The sequence below is a fragment of the Portunus trituberculatus genome, chromosome 44 (genome assembly GCF_017591435.1).
Source record: "Portunus trituberculatus isolate SZX2019 chromosome 44, ASM1759143v1, whole genome shotgun sequence".
Taxonomy (NCBI): Eukaryota; Metazoa; Arthropoda; class Malacostraca; order Decapoda; family Portunidae; genus Portunus; species Portunus trituberculatus.
This window is the reverse complement of record NC_059298.1, coordinates 18433826-18455793: the sequence shown is the minus strand read 5'-3', so window position 1 is coordinate 18455793 and position 21968 is coordinate 18433826. Positions and strand designations below refer to the sequence as shown.

The 21968-nt window shown below is 45.0% G+C and overlaps 1 protein-coding gene across 7 annotated transcripts in view; it reads left to right on the top strand.

Moving 5' to 3' along the window:
* LOC123518647 (POU domain, class 6, transcription factor 1-like) overlaps positions 1-21968 on the top strand; it is a 432516-nt gene that overhangs the window by 256996 nt on the left and 153552 nt on the right. For all 7 annotated transcript variants that reach the window (XM_045279576.1, XM_045279573.1, XM_045279572.1 and 4 more), the window contains one exon: positions 19674-19703. In XM_045279576.1, coding sequence (XP_045135511.1) covers positions 19674-19703 — 30 coding nt within the window. The remainder of the gene's footprint in view (positions 1-19673; positions 19704-21968) is intronic.

Sequence of the window (21968 nt, the reverse complement as noted above, 5' to 3'; positions counted from 1 at the left end):
CACACACACACACACACACAGTGAGAGAGAGAGAGAGAGAGAGAGAGAGAGAGAGAGAGTTATCACTAGCGCGCCTAACTTACTACCACACTGACTAATCTAATATTGCACCGCCCACCCTGACCATTTCCGCCTCTTTAAACGGAACGATAATTACTCATTTCAATCGGAAGAATGCACCGTAATAATAATAATAATAATAATAATAATAATAATAATAATAATAATAATAATAATAAGTGTAAATCCACCAGTAGTCAAAACTGATGATAATACTTTTCCGCTCCATTTCATTAATTAACATAAAAGGCATTTGTAATTACACTCATGAATGAATCAATAAGTAAAATACCATAACATTGCATACACCATTACCTGTCCCTCCACCACTCCCACCACCTCCTCCTCCTCTTTCTCCTCCTCCTCCTCCTCCTCCTCCTCTTCCTCCTCCTCCTCGTCGTCATCCTCCTCTTCCTCCTCCTCCTGCACTCAATACACTCCATACTGACCTCTACCGGCTTGCGAGTATCAAAATATTAATTCTGGACGAGTTATGCTTCTGTAATTCATTTGGAATGCATTTATTCATGAAGGCGGCCCCCTAAATGCACCGAGCCTGCCATCTCTTTGTCTAAATGCAGCTGCAAGTATATTATATATTATGTCAGCGCCCAAGAATGTTCTCTCACACGTTATTGTTATTTTTCTCCTGTCTCTCTCTCTCTCTCTCTCTCTCTCTCTCTCTCTCTCTCTCTCTCTCTCTCTCTCTCTCTCTCTCTCTCTCTCTCTCTCTCTCCTGTTTTTGGATGCAGAGGATATTTTTTTTAGAGTAGGTGTGTGTGTGTGTGTGTGTTCTTGGGTTTGTGTGGGAGTTGTCGGTTAAGATGTGTGTGTGTGTGTGTGTGTGTGTGTGTGTGTGTGTGTGTGTGTGTGTGTGTGTGTGTATGTGTTTCCTGTTTCTTCTTGTCTATTAGTCAGCACTTCCATCAGCACCCACTCAATCTCTCTCTCTCTCTCTCTCTCTCTCTCTCTCTCTCTCTCTCTCTCTCTCTCTCTCTCTCTCTCTCTCTCTCTCTCTCTCTCTCTCTCTCTCTCTCTCTCTCTCTCTCTCTCTCTCTCACGTCAGGCTGTGATTTAAACTCTCTCTTAAATACATGTCATCAGTCGGCCAGCTCGCCTTTTTCCCGACCGAGTTCTTTGCCCCTTCAATAATTTCCATCCTCTACGGGAAAAATCGGGTGTTTTTTACCACTTGATTGCATTTGAAATTCATGTGCAACACCGGTAGTTAACATAATTGATTAAGAGGAACCTACCGGAGCCTGCAACACACTCACTACCTCTCTCACTCTCTCTTACTCTCTCTTACTCTCTCTCTCTCTCTCTCTCTCTCTCTCTCTCTCTCTCTCTCTCTCTCTCTCTCTCTCTCTCTCTCTCTCTCTCGTAGGGCTTATGGGACCTGCTGCTTTTTTTCTCTCTTATTAGATAAATATGGAGGATATTGTCTTCTTTTTTTTTTTTTTTTTTTTTACTTTTATTTTGATGGCAGTGGGGGTAATGGTAGTAGTAGTAGTTAGTCGTAGTAATAGTAGTAGTAGTAGTGGTGGTGGTGGTGGTGGTGGTGGTGGTGGTGACGGTGACTGTGATGAATAATAGAATAGAAAGGAAGAAAATATGCACGTAATGGTAATGCTTGTGAAAGAATGAGAGTAGGAAGAAAGAAAGGAAGGAAGGAAGGAAAAGAGAAGAACGAATATACGTAATAACATCTGAGAATGAAAGAAGAAGAAGAAGAAGAAGAAGGGGGGGAAGGAAAAAGAAGAGAGGAACCATCATTACCTCTTTTGCCTCATTCCTTTCCTCCTTCAGCAGCTGTCATCTTCCTCCTGCCTTCTTACCATGATCCTCCTCCTCTTCCTCCTCCTCCTCCTCCTCCTCCTCCTCCTCCTCCTCCTCCTCGTTGCCATTACCATCGTCCCCTAACACCTGAGAGGAAGCCTTCTTACTCTACCATTCCAAGTCTCCATTACCATACAGAGTCGCTTCCATAACACCATAACCTCTTCTCTCCACCCTCATCTCTCCCTCTGCCTCCCTTCATCCCAAGCCTACTTCTCCTTCGGCCTTATCCTTCCGCTTCCTTCTGATGCTCCTCCTTCTTTTTCACCTCCTCCATATCCTCATCATCATCCTCTTCCGTTTTCTTGTGGTTTCTATTTGTCTTTCTCTTCTTTTCTTTTTTCTTTTTATTTTTTTCTTGTTCGTTTTCTGATTTGCTTATATTCTTTTTATGTTTACGTATTTTTTTCTTTCTTATCCTTGTTTTCTCCTTCTTTCTCATCGTCTTCCTCATCTCAGTCTTCCTTCTTCTTCATCTTTCTCCTCCTCCTCTTCTTTCTTTTGCGTTAATTTTTCTTCTTTATCATCCATGTCGTTATGCTCCTTATCATCTTGTTTTCCTCCTCCTCCTCCTCCTCCTCTTCCCCTCATCTTCCCCTCCTCCCTTCTATTCCACTACCACCACCACCATGAAATTACCCTTCCTTCCTCCCTTCTCTCCATGCTCCCCTATCCTCCCCACTCCCCTCCCACGCCCCCATCCACATCCCTCCCTCCGTTTTTCTCTCTCTCTCCCTTCCTGTCCCTCTCCCTCTCCCTATTCTCTCCATATTCTCCAAATATCCTCTGAGCTAAAAATGATTGTGTATTTTGTTTACCCTGGCCTGCTTCCCAGCCCCTAATGCGCACGGACATAACATTTGCATAAAATTGACATCTTTGCCCACAATATTGACTTCAACCTTATTTCGCGTTGGCAATATACGTGGCTGACCGCGAGGAATCAGGCGTGTGCTCTGATATTTCCTCGTGTGTTTAGCTCTTTTTTTTTTTTTTCTTGAGCATCATCTTCTTATTACAGCTGCTGAGAAATGTTAATGTTGATGCCACTTTTGTTGTTGTGTTAGAGGCTTTGGTGGTGTGTGTAACTGACCGCGAGGAATCAGGCGTGTGCTCTGATATTTCCTCGTGTTTAGCTTTTTTTTTTTTTTCTTGAGCATCATCTTCTTATTACAGCAGCTGAGAAATGTTAATGTTGATGCCACTTTTGTTATTGTGTTAGAGGCTATGGTGGTGTGTGTAACTGACCACGAGGAATCAGGCGTGTTGGTTCTGATATCTCCTCGTACACTTAGCTTTTTGTTTTCCCCCTGGTTCATCAAAAGTAGCGAAGATATTAAAGGTTTTGTATGCATTTAGTTATTATTGTTGTCATAGTGGACAGAACTATAGTAGAAATCAGACGGTGAGTTTTGATGTTTCTTCGTGTACTTAGCCCTTCTTTTGTTCTTCGCTTTGTCTTACGATCGGCACCAAGGAGTGAGGAAATAACGCTGTTAACGTATTGTTGTGGTTATTGTGGTGAACATTATAGGGAATACGTAGCTGATTGTTAGAAATCAGGTGATATACTGAAAAATTTAACCTCTTACCTTCGTCATCTTACTAAAACATCCTAGAAATGAAGGAGGACTTGCGTTTGCCAATCTATGCGCAGATGCATACGTACTTACATACATACCAAGGACTTACATATATATACACAGAAACAACTGAATTCACACACACACACACACACACACACACACACACACACACACACACACACACACACACACACACACACACACACACTGTTGCTATTGTCATTGCAAACAACACTATGACAGTAGCCCTAGCTGGCAAAACAGAATAGGGCAATAAACTCCTCATATACATACCTTTATATATATTTTTTTTCTCTCTTTCATCTCCTTAAAACAGCAGCTGAAAAAAAAACATATATAAATAAAGTGGAGATTCGTGTCTAGTTCAGTTTTATTTATCATTTTCATGCTCGTGGTCAAGAATTTCAACATTTTTTTTTTATTTTGCTGTTGTTGTTTTTCATGTTAGGTTATTTTTCTTTACTTTGTTGATTTTTTCAGTGATTCGTTGTTGTTGTTTTTATAGATTTTTTTGAATTATTATTATTATTTCCTCTACGTATTTTATACATATGTGTGCGTCAGAGAGAGAGAGAGAGAGATTACGAAAGTAGGGTAAGAGATAAAACTTTGGATGATCTTGGATGAGATAGATGGGAGTGAGAGATAAAGAGAGCTTAATAGTCTCTCTCTCTCTCTCTCTCTCTCTCTCTCTCTCTCTCTCTCTCTCTCTCTCTCTCTCTCTCTCTCTCTCTCTCTGTGTGTGTGTGTGTGTGTGTAAATTATGATGCATTACGCGTGTAGCAAATTGCAGCGCCGCATTGCTCGCCGCTTCGTCAGTCCGCATTACGTTGTGTTACTCTGCCAAATATTGTGTTACCCTGAACGACGCCGCATCCTTCTGCTCCCTTAGTGCGTGTGTTTGGGGATGGGCGGGTGTGTGCTGGGTGGGTAGGTGGGTCAGTGTGTGCGTTGGGTGGGTGCAAGTGGGTAGGTGGTAAGTGGGTGGGGCTTATTTCCATTCTTATCATGTCACTGCTACTACTACTACTGCTACCACCATCATTGCCACTACCAGTACCACTACCACTTGTCACTACCACCATCACCACTGCATTGTAGAAATTGCTGTTTCTGCTGCTGATGCTGATGCTGATGCTACTACTACTACTACTACTACTGCTACTACTACTACCACTGCTGCTACTGCCACCACCACCACCACCACTGCTACTACTACTGCTACCACTGCTACTACTGCTACTGCTACTACTGTTACTACTACTACTACTGCTACTACTGCTGCTACTACTGCTGCTACTGCTACTACTACTACTACTACTACTGCTACTACTACTACTACTACTACTACTACTACTACTGCTAAAATGTGCTGCTGGGCTTTGTCCGAGTCAGAGAGAGAGAGAGAGAGAATGACAATCCGAGCCTCACTCTCTTCGTCTCTTCACCCCGCACACACACACACACACACACACACACACACACACACACACACATACACACATCTCATTTCCTTCCTCATGCAACATCTCAAGACATGATTATTTTTTTCGTTCCTTGCTCATAACATTTTAAATACATGTTTATATATAATTTCTCCTTCCCTTTAGTGCATGAATATTAACAGTGCGCTCGTCTTGCAGGAATTAATGCCATGATCTTTACGTCTTAAATTTTGTCACGACATTAAGGAGAGAGAGAGAGAGAGAGAGAGAGAGAGAGAGAGAGAGAGAGAGAGAGAAACGAGTGGGAGAGGCGGTCGGTGTCATTATAAAGCAAAACAGTAATTTATGCGCTTGCTTGTACATACATATCTGCGAGGAAGCAAACCGAACACACGCAAATTTTTATGTTCAACGAGAGAGAGAGAGAGAGAGAGAGAGAGAGAGAGAGAGAGAGAGAGAAAACACCACGGATGCAAATGACTCAGATCATTATTTTACTTGTCCACGTAAGAACGACTGATAACACACACACACACACACACACACACACACACACACTCTCTCTCTCTCTCTCTCTCTCTCTCTCTCTCTCTCTCTCTCTCTCTCTCTCTCTCTCTCTCTCTCTCTCTCTCTCTCTCTCTCTCTCTCTCTCTCTCTCTCTCTCTCTCTCTCTCTCTTAATACAAGTCTGAGTAAAAAGAAATAACCTTGAAAAATACTTGTAACCTTTCTTTATATTCATACAATTTTGTCTTTTCCTTACCATCCTCTTCCTCTTCCTCTTCCTCTTCATCTTCCTCTTCATCCTCCAACCCCATTCCCCCTTACACATGCACGTCACTCCCTCACTTACTCTCGCACTCTCTCACTCACTCAGGCTGTCCGTCACTCACTTCTGGCACAACAAATCCCATTGCACGAGTATTATCAGCAGTTCATGAAATAAAGCGTTTTGGGTTCCAGTCTCCCCTCTTCCTGGTGGCTTGGGAGTCTCGACTGTTCCTTTGATTACTATACCAAAGTGCTCGAATAATCTACTGGCCGCTGTGCTCTCTCTCTCTCTCTCTCTCTCTCTCTCTCTCTCTCTCTCTCTCTCTCTCTCTCTCTCTCTCTCTGGTAATACTTCCTTCATTTCTTCATTTTTCTCTCTTTTCCATTTCATCTTATTTCCTTTCCCAATCTATCGCATTGTATTCTCTCTCTCTCTCTCTCTCTCTCTCTCTCTCTCTCTCTCTCTCTCTCTCTCTCATAACAGTGGTAGAGGGATCCAGAATCACACCACTCTGCGATATACACTTGTCTCTCTCGTGTTTTCCCTCCCTCACTAGTTGCCTCTCCCTCTCCTCCCATCCCTCCCTCTCGCTTCATTCACCTCTCCCTCCCTCCCTCCCTACCTACCCAGTGATAATGTGTCCTTTCCCCCTTCCCTTCCTCTCTTGCTTCCCTCCTTCTTCACTCTTTTTATCCTCCACCTTTTCACCTCTCCCTTCCCTTCTCTCCTTCTCTCCAGGTATTTATCTCTCCTCTTACATCTCCCCTTATTTGATGCATCCCTCTTTCCTTCTTCCCTCGCTCCTCTTTTCATCTCCCTTCTCTTCTGTTCCTTTCACTGACCTACCTCTCTTTTGACTGGTTTTCCATAACTGTATCTTTTTAATAGTGTATCGTGAACTTGTATTTTTTTTTTTTTCCTATTGTGTGGGTTCTGGCCAAGGGCAACAAAGCTAGAAAGAGTAATATTACATTCTGTAGAGTCTAGTGTCCATTTTCTGTAGTACTACAAAACGAGGGATGAAAAATGAAGGTGCTATGAATGGATCACTATTTATCCACAGCCACTAAGCATGACCTGCATTGATATCCTGTTTTTTTTAATATTTATGTGTCTTTTTACTATTTTCTTATTGATTTCATTATCCACACTGTCCATACTGAGCAGGTTATCGTTGGCTACTATGTTTTTCTCTTTTTTTGTGTGTGTTCTTGTATTACGAGAAAGAGAAAAAAAATAGCAAGTTGTAGATCACTATTTATCTGGAGCAGCCGAGCCTTACCTGTTTTGGGATGTTTTAATCTGATTTCAATCTTTTGCATTATTACTTTATGTTGAACAGGTTTTCGTTGCCTTGCCTTAAAGCGGAAGGTAAATGATACGTAGGTGCTCCTCTCTCTCTCTCTCTCTCTCTCTCTCTCTCTCTCTCTCTCTCTCTCTCTCTCTCTCTCTCTCTCTCTCTCTCTCTCTCTCTCTCTCTCTCTCTAATCTATTGCTTTTAAATACACGTTTATAAACAGCGAGAAGTCATCATGCGGTGTATTAATTTTTGCCCGATAAGTAAGTGGAAATTATTCATGTGTTCTGTTTGACTCGTGGAAAATAAGTTAGTGTTTTAGTTAGCGTGGATGGAGGGAATTAATGCTTCGTGATCGTTGGAGTGAGAGCAGCGCGGCGTGTCTTGTGCTCAGCCACTCACCGAGGCTTTGCTGGCGCCGCAGTGGAGCAATGCCGAGACAACTTAGTGTTACAGGTGGAAGGCGCAGGGCGAAGTTGAAGTAGTTTTAAAGGTTACGAGGGTGTTTTTTGGGAGACTTGCGTAATATTGGGGTTCTGTATGGGTCTTATGGTTCTGGTTCTGGGTACTCTATTCTGTAACCCTGAGACAATAAGGGATTAACTACTTCTACTTTAGTATTATATATCCTCATCCCTCCATTGTTAATAGTACTTATATATTTTGCTTAAACCGGAGTAGGACATTTAAGTATAGATACCAAAACATTACTGTTGCAACCTTGATATTAATGATAATGATAATAATAATGATAATAATAATAATAATAATAATAATAATAATAATAATGATGATGATGATAATGATGATAATACCACCATGAATACACTACGACCACCACCATCTCCAGTACCACTACGACCACCACCACCACCACCACCAAAGAGAAGGAGGGAGGGAGGGAGGCAGAACGCATGCGTGGCCGAACCCTTCAACAGAAGCATTTCCTGAGGGCCTTTGTGCAAGAATATCTCTGGTTCTATTGATTGGAATGTTATTATTTCCAAGAGTGATTTCGCTTTCTCTCTCTCTCTCTCTCTCTCTCTCTCTCTCTCTCTCTCTCTCTCTCTCTCTCTCTCTCTCTCTCTCTCTCTCTCTCTCTCTCTCTCTCTTATAATTCTCTTACTACCTCTCCTTCCTCTCCCTTACTCCATGTTCCTTATTGTCTTTTAACTTATCTCACAAGTTATCCATCCGTTTTCTTTACTTCTCTCTCTCTCTCTCTCTCTCTCTCTCTCTCTCTCTCTCTCTCTCTCTCTCTCTCTCTCTCTCTCACTGGTGTCTCTGGTGGTGCCTTTCCTCGTAGTTTGTTTTTCTTTTCTCCTGGTTGTCTCACTCTCTCACTCACTCTCACTCTCTCACTCTCTCTCTCCTCTTTCTCCGCCTTCTGCTCGCCCACTCACTGTCTCTATCTGTGTTTCCTCCGCCTGGACACAAACTTGTTTTGAACTATGGGGCTCAGAACGGTCAATTACCAGTGAATGTATTGGCCGGGCGTCCAACTTGGTATTCTGCTTTAGTAGTTTCACGGACCACGAGGCGAAATACTCAGCCCTTCATATCCGACTTCTGACGCAGGTTTGAAGTAGAGGACGCCCGCGGCTCTCCCTCCTCCTCCTCCTCCTCCTCCTCCTCCTCCTCCTAGTTCGGTAAGCGCTGCCTACCTACCTCTACCTACCTTCCTTCCTTCCTGCAATCCTTACCTCCTCTTCCACCAGTTCCTTTCCTCCCTAGTTCATCCAGATTGCTTCTTGTGTATATGTGTTGTTCTCTGCCGCCATCTTCCTCTTTCTCCTCCCCTCCTCCTCCTCCTCCTCCTCCTCCTCCTCCTCCTCCTCCTCCTCCTCCTCATCCTCTTCGTGTTTCCGCCACGATTGTCTTCTCCCCCACCCTCCGCTTCTTTTTTCCCCCACCAGCTGAGAGGGAAGGCAGCGGGTGACTCGTCTGCCTGTCCACTCACCTGAAAGTACCAGCAAATACGTACAAGCACAGGTAGATTGGACACACACACACACACACACACACACACACATGGAAGTTTTGTGCATGACCGTTTTCTTTTGAATTGCTTTTCGTTTTCTTTTTGCCCTTCATTTTATCTTAAGTTTTGATTTTTATCATGTTAAACTTTTAATATGTATGGAAAGTGACATCATTGTTTTCTGTCACAATAACCATCATCATCACCATCATCACCAACCTAATCATCAACACTTAAGCCAACCAACTAAACGCCCTCATAAGCATTAACGTTAATCACCAACATCACCACAGCTTCACCCTATTCATCACCACTACTGCCACCACCATCAAAGTCACCACCACCACCACCACCACCACCGCTACTTCAACCCAAACTCAGGTAGTTAATCAGCCGCGAGAGGCATCCCCTTGCAGCTAAATGTAAACAAAACATTATATATTTGGCGGGTGCGGCGGCCCAATGGAGGCAGGGAAGAAGGTTGGCGCAGGTTTTGGGGATGCACGAACGCCGCTGTCCCTTTCATGTATGCTAATTTTTATGCAAATGATCCCGCCGTCGACACAGAGTAGACATGCACTGCTCATCACGGCGATATTATTGCTAAAGCTGAGCGTGTAGGAGGCGCAGCGTGTTAGCTAGGGACCCTCGAGGCCTGGGAGGAAAACTGTGGGACTTTGCTGCTGCTTTTGCCTTTTGTACAGAGGCTAAGGTGGTGGTGGTGGTGGTGGTGGTGCTCGTGTTGCTGTGAAGAGGGATTCAAGGGGAGTGTTTGTTCTCCCTATAAGAGAGAGAGAGAGAGAGAGAGAGAGAGAGAGAGAGATTCTTATTCATACACTCAGAAACAAAGCCTTATACCTTTTCAGACCAAACAAAAAATAGAAACGCAAAGCACAAATGTTCCCGGGTTAAAATGAAGATCACAAGCCTCGCCCTGCAGTAAGAGGTAAAAATAAAGCGAAAGGCGACTCAAGACAGACACAGGGAGGGCGTGTGAAGGCAAAGAGGAGCAGAATAATTACCTGACCGTGACCGCAAAGAAACTCGCTGCAGGTGTGGACGAAGAAGTTAATTTTGTGTGTGAAAAGGAAAAATGCGAGTGTCAAGACGAGAGACAGCGAGGAAGTGTAAGGGGGATGGTGAGTGTGATGGAGGAGGTGGTGGTGGTGGTGGTGGAGGGTAGTAGTGATGGTGGTGGTGGACTGATGTATGCAGTGTAAGAAGTGGACAAGGAACAGTGAGGAGGCGAATGAAGGAGTAGGCAAGGGAGGTGTTGAGTACAAACGTGCAGGAAAAGTGTTAAGATTATTAGCGCTACGCTAAGACTGATGAAAAATAAAAGAATTATGAGTCAATGAAAGACGTCGATGAGGAGTTTAGATAATGTAAATAGCTTTTTTTATGAGCTTCAGTGGGTGTTGATAGACGCTAAGCAAATCTGTTAATCAGCGTGAAATCTTGGCTGCTATCAGGACGAGAGGGAAGTGATCAAGTGTTTATGTTGAGCACAGATGTGAAAAAATGAGCGTGACAGTGCAGAGAGGAAAAAAAATTGACTTTCTTTTGGAGTTTCGCTAGAATGGAACAGCAGCAGCAGCAGCAGCATGGCCCTAATGTTCGCTTATGTGTCTGTGTGTGTGTGTGTGTGTGTGTGTGTGTGTGTGTGTGTGTGTGTGTGTGTGTGTGTGTCTGAAGTGACCCGAGCCTCTCTTATATCTGCCAATGATGAAGTGTTCTGAGCTGCAAACATTACTGGGAACTCTCGCCAGGAGAAACAAGAAGAGTTCGTTGTTGATTACTTAGAGTTTTAGTCTTAACGCTTCAACGAGGAAACAAAGTTAGTTTTTTGGACTCTGTGTGAAAACAGTCTCGAATTTCGTGCCGACTAATGAGCAGGCAAAAGCGACGAGTAGAGTCGATGAGAAGCTCCTCGAGACTCCAGGGCGAGAAAGAAGTCAGCGTGTGAAGCGATGAGTGGTGGGGCGCGGGGAGGGGCGGCAGCGAGGTGAGCTGATGAAATGGCTCGTGCTCGTGTTCAGCGTGGCAGGCCAGCCTCAGACCAACATGGCGACGACGCGAAGACAGTGGCAGTGGTGGTGGTAGTGGTGGCAGTGGCCGAGGCAAGAGACTATCACCCGCTTTTGCATCACTCAACCACACAATACCCACGGGGGATCGAACTGGGGTCACCTGGGCGTTGGACGCGTGCGCCACCACCTTGGTGGTCACCGCCGGCAGTAGCCACCGCCACCACCGCCACCTTCCAACTTCACTTGACGCATAAACTTGCTAATCCCGAGCAGGACGAGGGTCGAGCTGCCCTTCCGGCAAGGTGACAGAAGGGCGAGTCTCCCTCGTCCGGCGGCTCCTGCGGATCATGAACGTAACCAACGTACATTATGGACTAATTCCCTATTATTAGTTTCAATATACGGGCCAACAAGACTATTACCTTTACTGGAGTAAGCTACATATTGCAATTCATATTTAAGTGACGTTTATCCCCCAAATACTTAATTGTGTGATCAGCAACTTGCCTATCTGTCTTGAAATTCGATATGAGGTACGAACACTAATACCTTTACTCCGCCCTCCGGCAGACGAGGGCTACTCGGCCCGGCGCGCAGCGTCCCGCCCGCCAAGACCCAGGAAGGGATCTGGAATACAGCGAAGAGCCAGACCCCGCAAATAATTCATCTTCCGTTCCTTTATTAACGTGCTAATTACCGCCATGTCCATTCCATTATCATAGCATTATGCGCTCAGATGAATGCATGTATGAGTCTCGGGCGATAGGGGCGAGCTCGGCCTGGCCAGGTGCGGCAGCCTCGATCTTATCGACGTCTGCTTTCTGGTTGATGTTTGGCGAACGAGGAGCGAGGAGCGTACGAGGCTGCAGGCTGGTGATGGATGGTGGCCGGCCTGTTTGTGGGTGTTTGTCAAGGGACTCTTCCCCTACCCGCCCTTCCTTGCTCAAGCCGCCCAACAACTTCCCCAAGAACGTAATATCATCTCCCTTTCCCCTTAACACCTTCTCTCCAATCTCCTGCACTCCATACCTATTCCCTGACTCAACACTCCAGGTTTGCCTCCATGATCCTTTTCCCGCCTTCGAACCCTGACCGTCTTTTTTTCACCTGGTACTCTTTTGCTATTATTCTGAACTCCATCGCAATCACGAAAGATTTTTTTTAAACACTTGTATTTTAACCTCTTGACTTCTTTACTTCTGATTCTTCCCTTACCTTATTCATACTGGCTTTTCCTTCCTCCTTCCTTCCCCTCCTCCCTACTCCTTTCTCAACTTTTAATCCTCCTCCTCTTCTACGACAATATCCTCGACCACCGGTACCATTACCATCTCTGTCCTCAGCCTCCTTATCCATACTACTACTACTACTACTACTACTACTACTGCTACTGCTGCTGCTGCTGCTGCTGCTGCTGCTGCTACATAGTACATCTATACCACAGCCATTGCCATTACAGCCGCCATTGTCATAATATCATCATTAGTCTATATCTATTGCCTCTAACACCACTGTGACTCCTCCTTCTGATCCTCCTCCTTCTCTGAAGAGCCAACTGGTCTGCTTTGTTTGTTGTTTTGTATTCCTTTATGATTCCTTATATGAACCAGTCAGTCAGTAATTTGTTTTTGTTATGGGATATTCTGTTGGATACTTAATTTGTCAACCAGGTATTCACTTCCTTTTTCAGTCAGTCTGACGAGGAGTCAAGCATTTAGTCTGTCAATCATTTCATTAGCTTGTTAGTCAGCCACTTAAGCGGTGGTGAGTTAGACAGTCAACCAGTCAGTTAATTAGATAGCACTCAGCTGGGCGCGTAATCAGTCAGTCAGTGGGATAGTCATTTTTTATCTATAGTCATCCAAATATCGCCACTAATATTCATATCCAAACTGTTAAAACTCTGAGTAAAACACATGTAACAGTTACTATTGCATTGCTTTTGTCTTCTTACTCCTCATCACCACCAAACTCCTCCAAACGATTTCTCTCTCTCTCTCTCTCTCTCTCTCTCTCTCTCTCTCTCTCTCTCTCTCTCTCTCTCTCTCTCTCTCTCTCTCTCTCTCTCTCTCTCTCTCTCTCTCTCTCTCTCTCTCCCTCTCTCTCTCTCCTCCTTCTCCCTTTCCTCTCCCTTCCCCACCACCACCTCCTCCGCCTCCACCACCACCACCATTACCAGCAGCAGCGTCCGTCCCCCCGACAACACACTGACCAAACACCGCACATCTCTGGCGTGAATTAGAGAATGCATCGCCATAACAGATGAGGACAATAAGGTTTGATATTGTGGGTGTTCCCTTGGGCCCCGACCTGCCGCTGACGGATGGCGGTCTTCTCTCTCAATATTCTGCACAAACTCACACCAGAATACCTTCCCTTTCTTTTCTTCATCTTTTTTCCCCCTTCTTTATTTTTTGTTGGTTCTTTGGTTCGTTGGTAACTTGGCGTCTTTTTTTCCTACTTCTTCGGCGTCTTCTTCGTACTCCTCTTCTTGTTTTGCTTCTTCTCTTTTACTTAGTTACCTGCGTTTCCTTGTATTCACTTTCCTTTTCCTTTTCATTGTCGTCCTCCTTGTCCTTCTAATCGTCGCTGTAGTAATCCTCCTCCTCCTCCTCCTCCTCCTCCTCCTCCTCCTCCTCCTCCTCCTCCTCCTCTCTTCCTTCTCTTCTTTCTCCTCCTCCTCCTGCCCGTTTCTCTTTCCCTTTTCATTTTCATAGTCTTCGAAGTCGTCGTCGTCGTCTCTCTAGTTCTCATTCGTCGTCGTTCTACACCTGGGTCCCTCACTCTCACTCCCTCTCTCTCTCTCTCTCTCTCTCTCTCTCTCTCTCTCTCTCTCTCTCTCTCTCTCTCTCTCTCTCTCTCTCTCTCTCTCTCTCTCTCTTAGTCTAGTTTCGTTTTGGGTCTTTGGTATACGTGTGAGAATTTACTGAAGGAAAGGGGAGGGCGGCTGTATTTCCAGGAGCCGCCAGACTGGGTTTTGTTAATCAGTGTGAGCGGTGGACACAGGCGGCGGCGTTGCAGGCGGCGGCGGCGGTGGTGGAGGCTGAGGCGGAGGCGGCGCGCACGTTACGTTGTCCACTTTGTATTAATGCCGAGGCTATTTAATTTGAAATAGGCTTTTTCTTGGTTTGCCAGGAAATTAAACACTGATTAAAACGTTCTTTGTCTGTGGTGGTGTGGTCTCGTGCTCTGAAGAAATGAATAGCGGTTGTCCAGAGAGAGAGAAGGAGTAAGAGAGAGAGGGGAGAGGAGGAGGAGGAGGAGGCTGGGAGTTGTTGGAATATCCGTGGTTATGGGAAGGCTCGCTCACACTGCTCTCCGGGAGACTGCAAACACACTGCGATAAATCTGTGCCCTTCACACAATTATATAGAAGCCCTTCCTCATGATGATGGAACACGGCAGGACACGGATCTGTTTATATTACCGGCGGCTGCTCGCCCTTTATTGTGCTGCGTCGAGGGACAACACCACTGCAGCCTCCACCTCTCCCTCCTTCTCCTCCTCTTCCTCCTCGGCCTCCTCCACATCCACCTCAGCCGCCTCCTCCTCCTCCTCCTCAGGAACCATTGCTACTTTCTCCTCCTCCACTTGCCACTCCTCCTCCTCCTCTTCCTCAACTACACTCCAGCAGCCTACCACAACCTCCATCTCTGCCTCCTCCTCTTCCTCCTCCTCCTCCTCCTCCTCCTCCTCCTCCTCTCTCCTCCTCCTTCTCCTCCTCCTCCTCCTCCTCCTCTTCTTCTTCTTCCATCATCACCACGTCTACCAAAAGCATCACCCTTGAGAAAAGTTCCATCATTATCTCCTTTTTTATTCGTCGTTTCAGGAGATTAGAAAATACGTCAGTGGTGATTTGCTCTCTGTTTGTGTGTGTGTGTGTGTGTGTGTGTGTGTGTGTGTGTGTGTGTGTGTGTGTGTGTGTGTGTGTGTTGTTTGTCGGTACGTATACATGAAGGTATACACATACACGAATTTAGACAACCGGAGGGAAGGAGAGAGAGAGAGAGAGAGAGAGAGAGAGAGGAGAGGAGGAGGAGTCCAGCTTCTACACAAACCATTTATGTGGACTTTGAGGACAAACTTCACAAGGCTGGACAGCAAATACAACACATTCACACACACACACACACACACACACACACACACACACACACACACACACACACACACACACACACACACACACACACACACACACACAACGGCAGAGGCGGCGCGCGCATTTCCAAGATATGTCACGAGAGAGAGAGAGAGAGAGAGAGAGAGAGAGAGAGAGAGAGAGAGCACATTTCAGAGACAGACCCTCCCTCTAAGAACAGAGAACACTCGTGTATTATACAAGATTTGTGAAGAGTAATGGCCGGAGCGTCAATGTTATTATGTGCTGCCGGAGGATGGGTCAGTCCTTGCCGACAAAGACAATGGTTAACGCCAGTGCGGAGCCATGTATGATAATTCCTCCCATTAGAACACAACAAGACACGCGTCCACACTGATGATGCTCCGTTTGTTAGTGCTCCTGCTCTTGCTGCTGCTGCTGCTGCTGCCTCCGCTCCTGCTTCTGCTCTCTCCCTACTGCTGCTGCTGCTGCTTCTGCTCCGGGGAAGTGGAGGGAGGTAGTAAGAGAGGGAGGTAGTGGAGGGGTTTGGACTGGACGCTGCCTCTTCCTCCTCCTCCTCCTCCTCCTCCTCCTCCGCCGCCGCCTTTACTGTGAGAACGGACATTACACCTGCTATTGTGGCGTCCTACTCCTACTGTTTCTGCTTCCAAGTGGGAGAGAAGGGGGAGGGATGCTGGATGACGCGTGGAGAGAGAGGAGGTTCTGTGGAGGAAAGTAAAAGGGAACTTTTTTTTTTTAAGATGAAGAAAAAGGATTGCGTAGAGGAAAAGGAAGACGACGGGAGCTTATTTGGATGGGAAGAAAAAAAGGTGAGGTTGTAATTATTTGGAGGATGGGTTGTTATCTAATACTTCTAATGAGGGAAAGAAAACGAGGAATAGATGGGAGGGGAATGCAGTAATGGAGGCACATTCGGGGTGCTAGCTTTGTATGTAAGAAGGAAGAAAGTGGAGCTGTTTAGATTGTCTGTAAAGAAAGGACTGATTGATCGAATACAAAACAACAGAAGAGAAGAATGTCGTAAGGCGTGAACTAGCATGAAATCATTGTATTATAAGTTATCAGTGCATTGGAAAGGAAATTTACTCACACAGTATCAATGCACAAGAAACACGACATTTGAGAAGAAAGAGTACAAAAATTCTGACAAGGAAAAGTAATTCGCAGTGCAGAGAAAGAAAAACTTGTTGCAAGAAACTGTACAGAGACAATATCACTGTAAAAGAAGGTTTAGAATATAAGGTTATGCAGCATCTGGGAAGAAAGAGGAGTACAAAGATGCTGTCACTGGTAAAGGAGATAGTTTGCAGAGTAAGGAAGGAGGAAGCGAGACGGGCTGGCGTGGTGCACTGTCCTCCCCAGCTCGTGGGAAGGAAGGCTCTGGCAGGCTCGTGTTCTTCTTCCTTTGACGGATGAACACTGAGGGAACAGCGACAGGGATTGTGACCACGACTGCTTTGTGTGTCCGCCAGGCCCTCTTGCAACACTGAGTAGGCGCTGCTGCTGCTGCTGCTGTTATTATTATTATCATTATTATTATTATTATTATTATTATTATTATTATTATTATTATTATTATTATTATTATTATTATTATTATTATTATTATTATTATTATTATTATTATTATTATTATTATTATTATTGTTGTTATTGTTATTATTATTGTTATTATTATTATTGTCGTCGCTGTATTGCTTGCTGTTATTGGTTTAATCTGCTGTTTTTACTACTACTACTACTACTACTACTACTACTACTACTACTACTACTACTACTACTACCAGTACCAGTACCCCGTACCATTACCACTACCACTACTACCACTACTACACTACTACTACTACTACTACTACTACTACTACTACTACTACTACTACTACTAACGCCACCACCATCTGGAGAGAAGAGGAGATGAAGGAGATGGCGTGAAGGAGAGAGGAGAGAAGGAGGATGAGAGTGGAGATAGATGATAAAGTGCAGGAGGAATGAAGGAGGTGGAGGAGAGATGTAGAGGTGGAGGGAGCTGTGATGGTGGTGGTGGTGGTGGTGGTGGTTGTTCCTCGTCCTCCACACTCCGCCGGAACTGCCTCTGATGCTCTTATTGGGACGCCTGGCGCTGCTCATTGCTCGTGGCTTTTGTCCTCCTCCTCCTCCTCCTCCTCCTCCTCCTCCTGTCCACCGACGCATCTCTCTCTCTCTCTGTACCTTCCACTTCGGTTTTACTCTCATTACCCTATTCTCTCTCTCTCTCTCTCTCTCTCTCTCTCTCTCTCTCTCTCTCTCTCTCTCTCTCTCTCTCTCTCTCTCTAATACACAATCACAAACACAACACTAAACCCTTCGCATCGTGTTGAGTCACTATCCTCATCCTCAGACCGGCCGCCATTATCCTCCACCATCATCGTGCTCATCATCACCATCATCATCATCATCATCATCATCATCGTCACCGTCGTCACCATCGCGGCACGGTCACCGGTACTGAGTCAGCAGCTGAGCGCCTCTGGTCGTTAACCATAAGCGCCATTGCCTGTAATGACGTGTACAAGTTAGCCAGCGATTGGAGTGTCGTGTGGGAGAGAGTGAGAGAGAGAGAGAGAGAGAGAGAGAGAGAGAGAGAGAGAGTGAGAGTGCCACAATGCCTTGAGTGGGGTTGGGAGGGTGATGAGGGGACTGAGGAGGGGAAAGGAGGGAGGTTGGCACTGGAGTCGCCATTTAGAGAAGGGTTGCTACTACTGTGGGGGTCAAGATATATATGGAAAGAGGAGGAGGGGAGGGTGCCAGGGGGTAATGTCAAGGAGGGGTGCCGAGGGAGGGTGCCATGGTGCCGTGGGCTGGAATATGGAGAGGAGGTGTCACTGTGTCCTTAGGTGGTAATGGGGTGCCACTATAGCGAGGAGTAGGAGGAGGAGGAGGAGGAGGAGGAGGAGGAGGAGGAGGAGGAGGAGGAGGAGGAGGAGGAAGAGGTGATACTATAAGGGTCTAGGTGGAAAGAGAGGAAGGTGGTGAGACTGTGGTCAAGTTTGAGAGTTAATGGAATAGGAAGAGGTGGAGGAGGAAGAGGAAAAGGTGAAGCTACAGTCGAGTTATGTGACTGATATGGAAAGCTGTAACAAGCATGGAAGAGGAAGAAAATCACAGTCACACACTTAAAATCAGGCAGAAGGAAGGGACCGAAGGAGGGAGGAAAATAGGGAAGAAAGAAAGGCCGCGAGGGAGATTAGGACACGAGCCTAAAGCAACGCCCTCAGTTACATTTAGGGCGGAAAAGAGGCGCCGTAATGGGGACGAAGTTGAATGAAAGATTGACCAAGAGAGGCGGATGAGGCGTGATTGTGTGCATGAGGGAAGGGAGGGAAGGCGTGCATTGTATAGGGCTGAGGGGAGACGCAGCTTAAAATGTACGCTTGAAATTATCCTTTTTTTGCGCTTTCAAAAGGTGATCAGGAGAGAGAGATAAATGAATAGTTATCCTGATGAGGGAAAAGAGGAAAGACTTGCTTTGTTTAGAACCCAAGGGAGGCTTGGCTTAAAATGCATGGTTGATTTTATTTCTATTTCGCTTTCAAGTTGCATAGAAAGATGATTAGTAGATAGAGAAAGTAACAGATATCAGAATGAAGGAAAGAAGAGAAGAAGGCGATGTTACATGTGTTTTCTCTCTCTCTCTCTCTCTCTCTCTCTCTCTCTCTCTCTCTCTCTCTCTCTCTCTCTCTCTCTCTCTCTCTCTCTCTCTCTCTCTCTCTCTCTCTCTCTCTCTCTCTCTCTCTCTCTCTCTCACTTTACCCTCCAGACACCAATTTATATCTCTCTCTCTCTCCCCAATCTAATATGCTTGATCAATAAAAAAACTCCTGTAATTTATCGTATTATTATTACTCCGCGTGTATTTACTTTGACTAATGACACGCTCGGCCTTGTTAATAATCTGCCGCTCTCTTATTAACCGAGACTGTGAAGCAAAGTGCCGAGGCTGATTGAGTAGCATTTATTATTCAACCAGTATTAAGTGGCATAATGAAATTTTCTGGTGTAATACCTTATTAATGCGCCTCGCCTTGAGTGGCCGCGTGAAAAGCTGCGCTTTTGGAACTAAGTACAGCCAACGAATTATCTTTTGTTGTTATAATGGGATTGATCTCCAGTGGGAATGAAATGTGTGTGTGTGTGTGTGTGTGTGTGTGTGTGTGTGTGTGTGTGTGTGTGTGTGTGTGTGTGTGTGTGTGTGTGTGTGTGTGTGTGTGTGTTCAAGTAGGAGTGCAGTCTATTTTTTTCTTTTCTCATTTTATTCATGGAAGGAGAGAAAGAACCGGTTTTTTTTTCCTCTTTTCTCTTATTAGTTATTTATTATTCTAGTATGTGTGTGTGTGTGTGTGTGTGTGTGTGTGTTCAGATATAGGTGGTCAGTCCGATTTCCTTATGTAACATTCTCCGTTCAATAAAGAAGTTTTTTTTTATTATCTATTTTACATATTACCTGAAACCATTACTAATCCTTGTGTCTGTCTCCCCAACAGTACGACGCGAGGGCAGCCCTAGAAACAATGGTCAGTGTCGCTCTCTCTGTTTTGTAGACGTAGGACTAACTACTGTCTTCCCCTCCTCCTCCTTTTCCTCCTCCTCTTTCTCCTCCTCCTTCGCCTTTACTTCCCAACATCTCTCAGCTTAGATTACTGTAGTGCATCGCGAACACTCTCGTTAAACAGTCCTGTAAGGGCCAAAAGGTCTGTTACTGTTAGGTTTTTCCTCTTTCATTTTCTTTTCCTATCTCTTCCTTCTATAAAATCTACATTGAGTCTCCTTATCCTAGTAGTCTTGTAGAAGCAAAGATTCCTGTGTAGCCAGACGGTCTTCTCGCCGTCTTCAAACTTGGTATATTGTATATGTTTTTTTTATCATTAAGATGGACGGTGGAAGGAACTATTTTCTCTAGTAATCGTGAATATTTTTTTGCGACGAACTCTGTGGAAAGTTCCTTCGTTTGGCGTGCATGACATATATATATATATTTTTTTTTTTTTTTTACCCAGCAGTTAGGGGAGAAAAGCGATCCATTCCAAATATATGCAGCGAAACTTCAAGAAATATATACTACATTAAGCGATGAAGGATATTTACATACTTTTTTTTTTTACTTCCCTCGTCAGTTTCTGCCAATACACACATATACGTATATACCCGCGTGAAAATGTTGAGAGTGAGAGAAGTGCTGAAATTTGGGTGCACGTGGAACCAACCCCTCGCAGTGCTTCACCTGCCTTACACCACCATGCAGTGAGTCCTTCTCGGCATTAACTAGCCTCCACTTGCCCATTCTCGCCTCCTTCTCCCTGCCTCCCAGCTTCCTCATGTTCCTACAGCTCCTCCTCAAACTTCCTACACTCTACCCAAGTTCTCATTCCCTTCCAGTCTCATTCTACACGTCATATTCCCTTCCAGGTTTCCAATACTCCTTTCCTCATATCATTCCGCACATCCTCTTCATTTCAATCTTTTTACGACTTTATCTCACTTAATGCTATGCTCTAATTTCATCTCGGTTCTCGCAATGTCTTTTAGCTATCTTATTAACTTTTAGCACTAATATGATACCTTTTTTGTAGATATTTAGCGTATTCTTCTCATTCTTTCATTCCTCACAGCCCTGGTCTTGGCATTTAACAGTTCGTTCCTATTTATCTCCATTATTCTGATGCACAAGAGCCTAATATTTTCCATCCCCACACGGTCCTACACTTTTTTTTTTTTTTTTTTTTGCGTCCGTCTCAGCCCCATCCTCTTCATCACATCCTTACATTATTTTCATCTCGTCTCCGTTCCAGATTTTTTTTCATCCTCTCACTCTTTTCCAGCTCCTCTTCCACCATCATCTAATCTCTCATATGCTTCCTTTTTTTTCTAATTATAAACTTCCTCTACCAGTTTTTCTTAATCTCACTTCTTCCTTCTTCACTTTATTCTCCCAATTCTCACACTCTTCCAGGGCTTCTTTCAACCTCTCCCAGTGCTTCTCTCTCTCTCTCTCTCTCTCTCTCTCTCTCTCTCTCTCTCTCTCTCTCTCTCTCTCTCTCTCTCTCTCTCTCTCTCTCTCTCTCTCTCTCTCTCTCTCTCTCTCTCTCTCTCTCTCTCTCTCTCTCTCTCTCTCTCGATTTCTTTCAGTCTCTCTTCCAGCAGCCTTTTCCATTGTCTCACAAGCCTTTACTTCTTTTCAGACCTTTCTCCAGTCTCTCCCATTCCGTCACACGCCTCCACTTCTTTCCAGCCTCTTCCTGTTACTTGCACTCTTACTCCAGTTCCTTCCAGATTCTGCTAGTTCCTTACACCTCTCCACTTTCTTCCTGTAGCTCTCAGCTTCTTACACGTTGTCATTTTCTTCCAGTTTCTACCTATTCCTTACACTCCTCCACTTCCTTCCACTCTCTTCCAGATCCTCACACCACTCCACTTTCTTCCAGCCTTTCCCAGTTCCTTACATTCTTCCACTTCCTTCCAGCACCTCTCAGCCCCCCGGAGCGCCACTCAGTAGCCACACCTTGCCTGGAGGTGTTCCCTGGAGAAATTCTTGTTCCCCTTCGTATCAATTTACTCCAAACTACCTCACCCCGACTCCACCCATCACATAGATATTGCTTTCAAATTTTCCTCACCCACTTTATATCGTAGACTTTTTTCCCCTTTTTTTCTTGCTAGATTACTTTTCTACTCTTTTTTTTTTTTTGTCTTTTGTCTTGGGTGATTAACTTGGTGGTCATGTCCTCTTCTTGGTGGGAATAAGTGAGAGAGGGAGTGAGGGAGGGAGTGGTAGTAGTAGT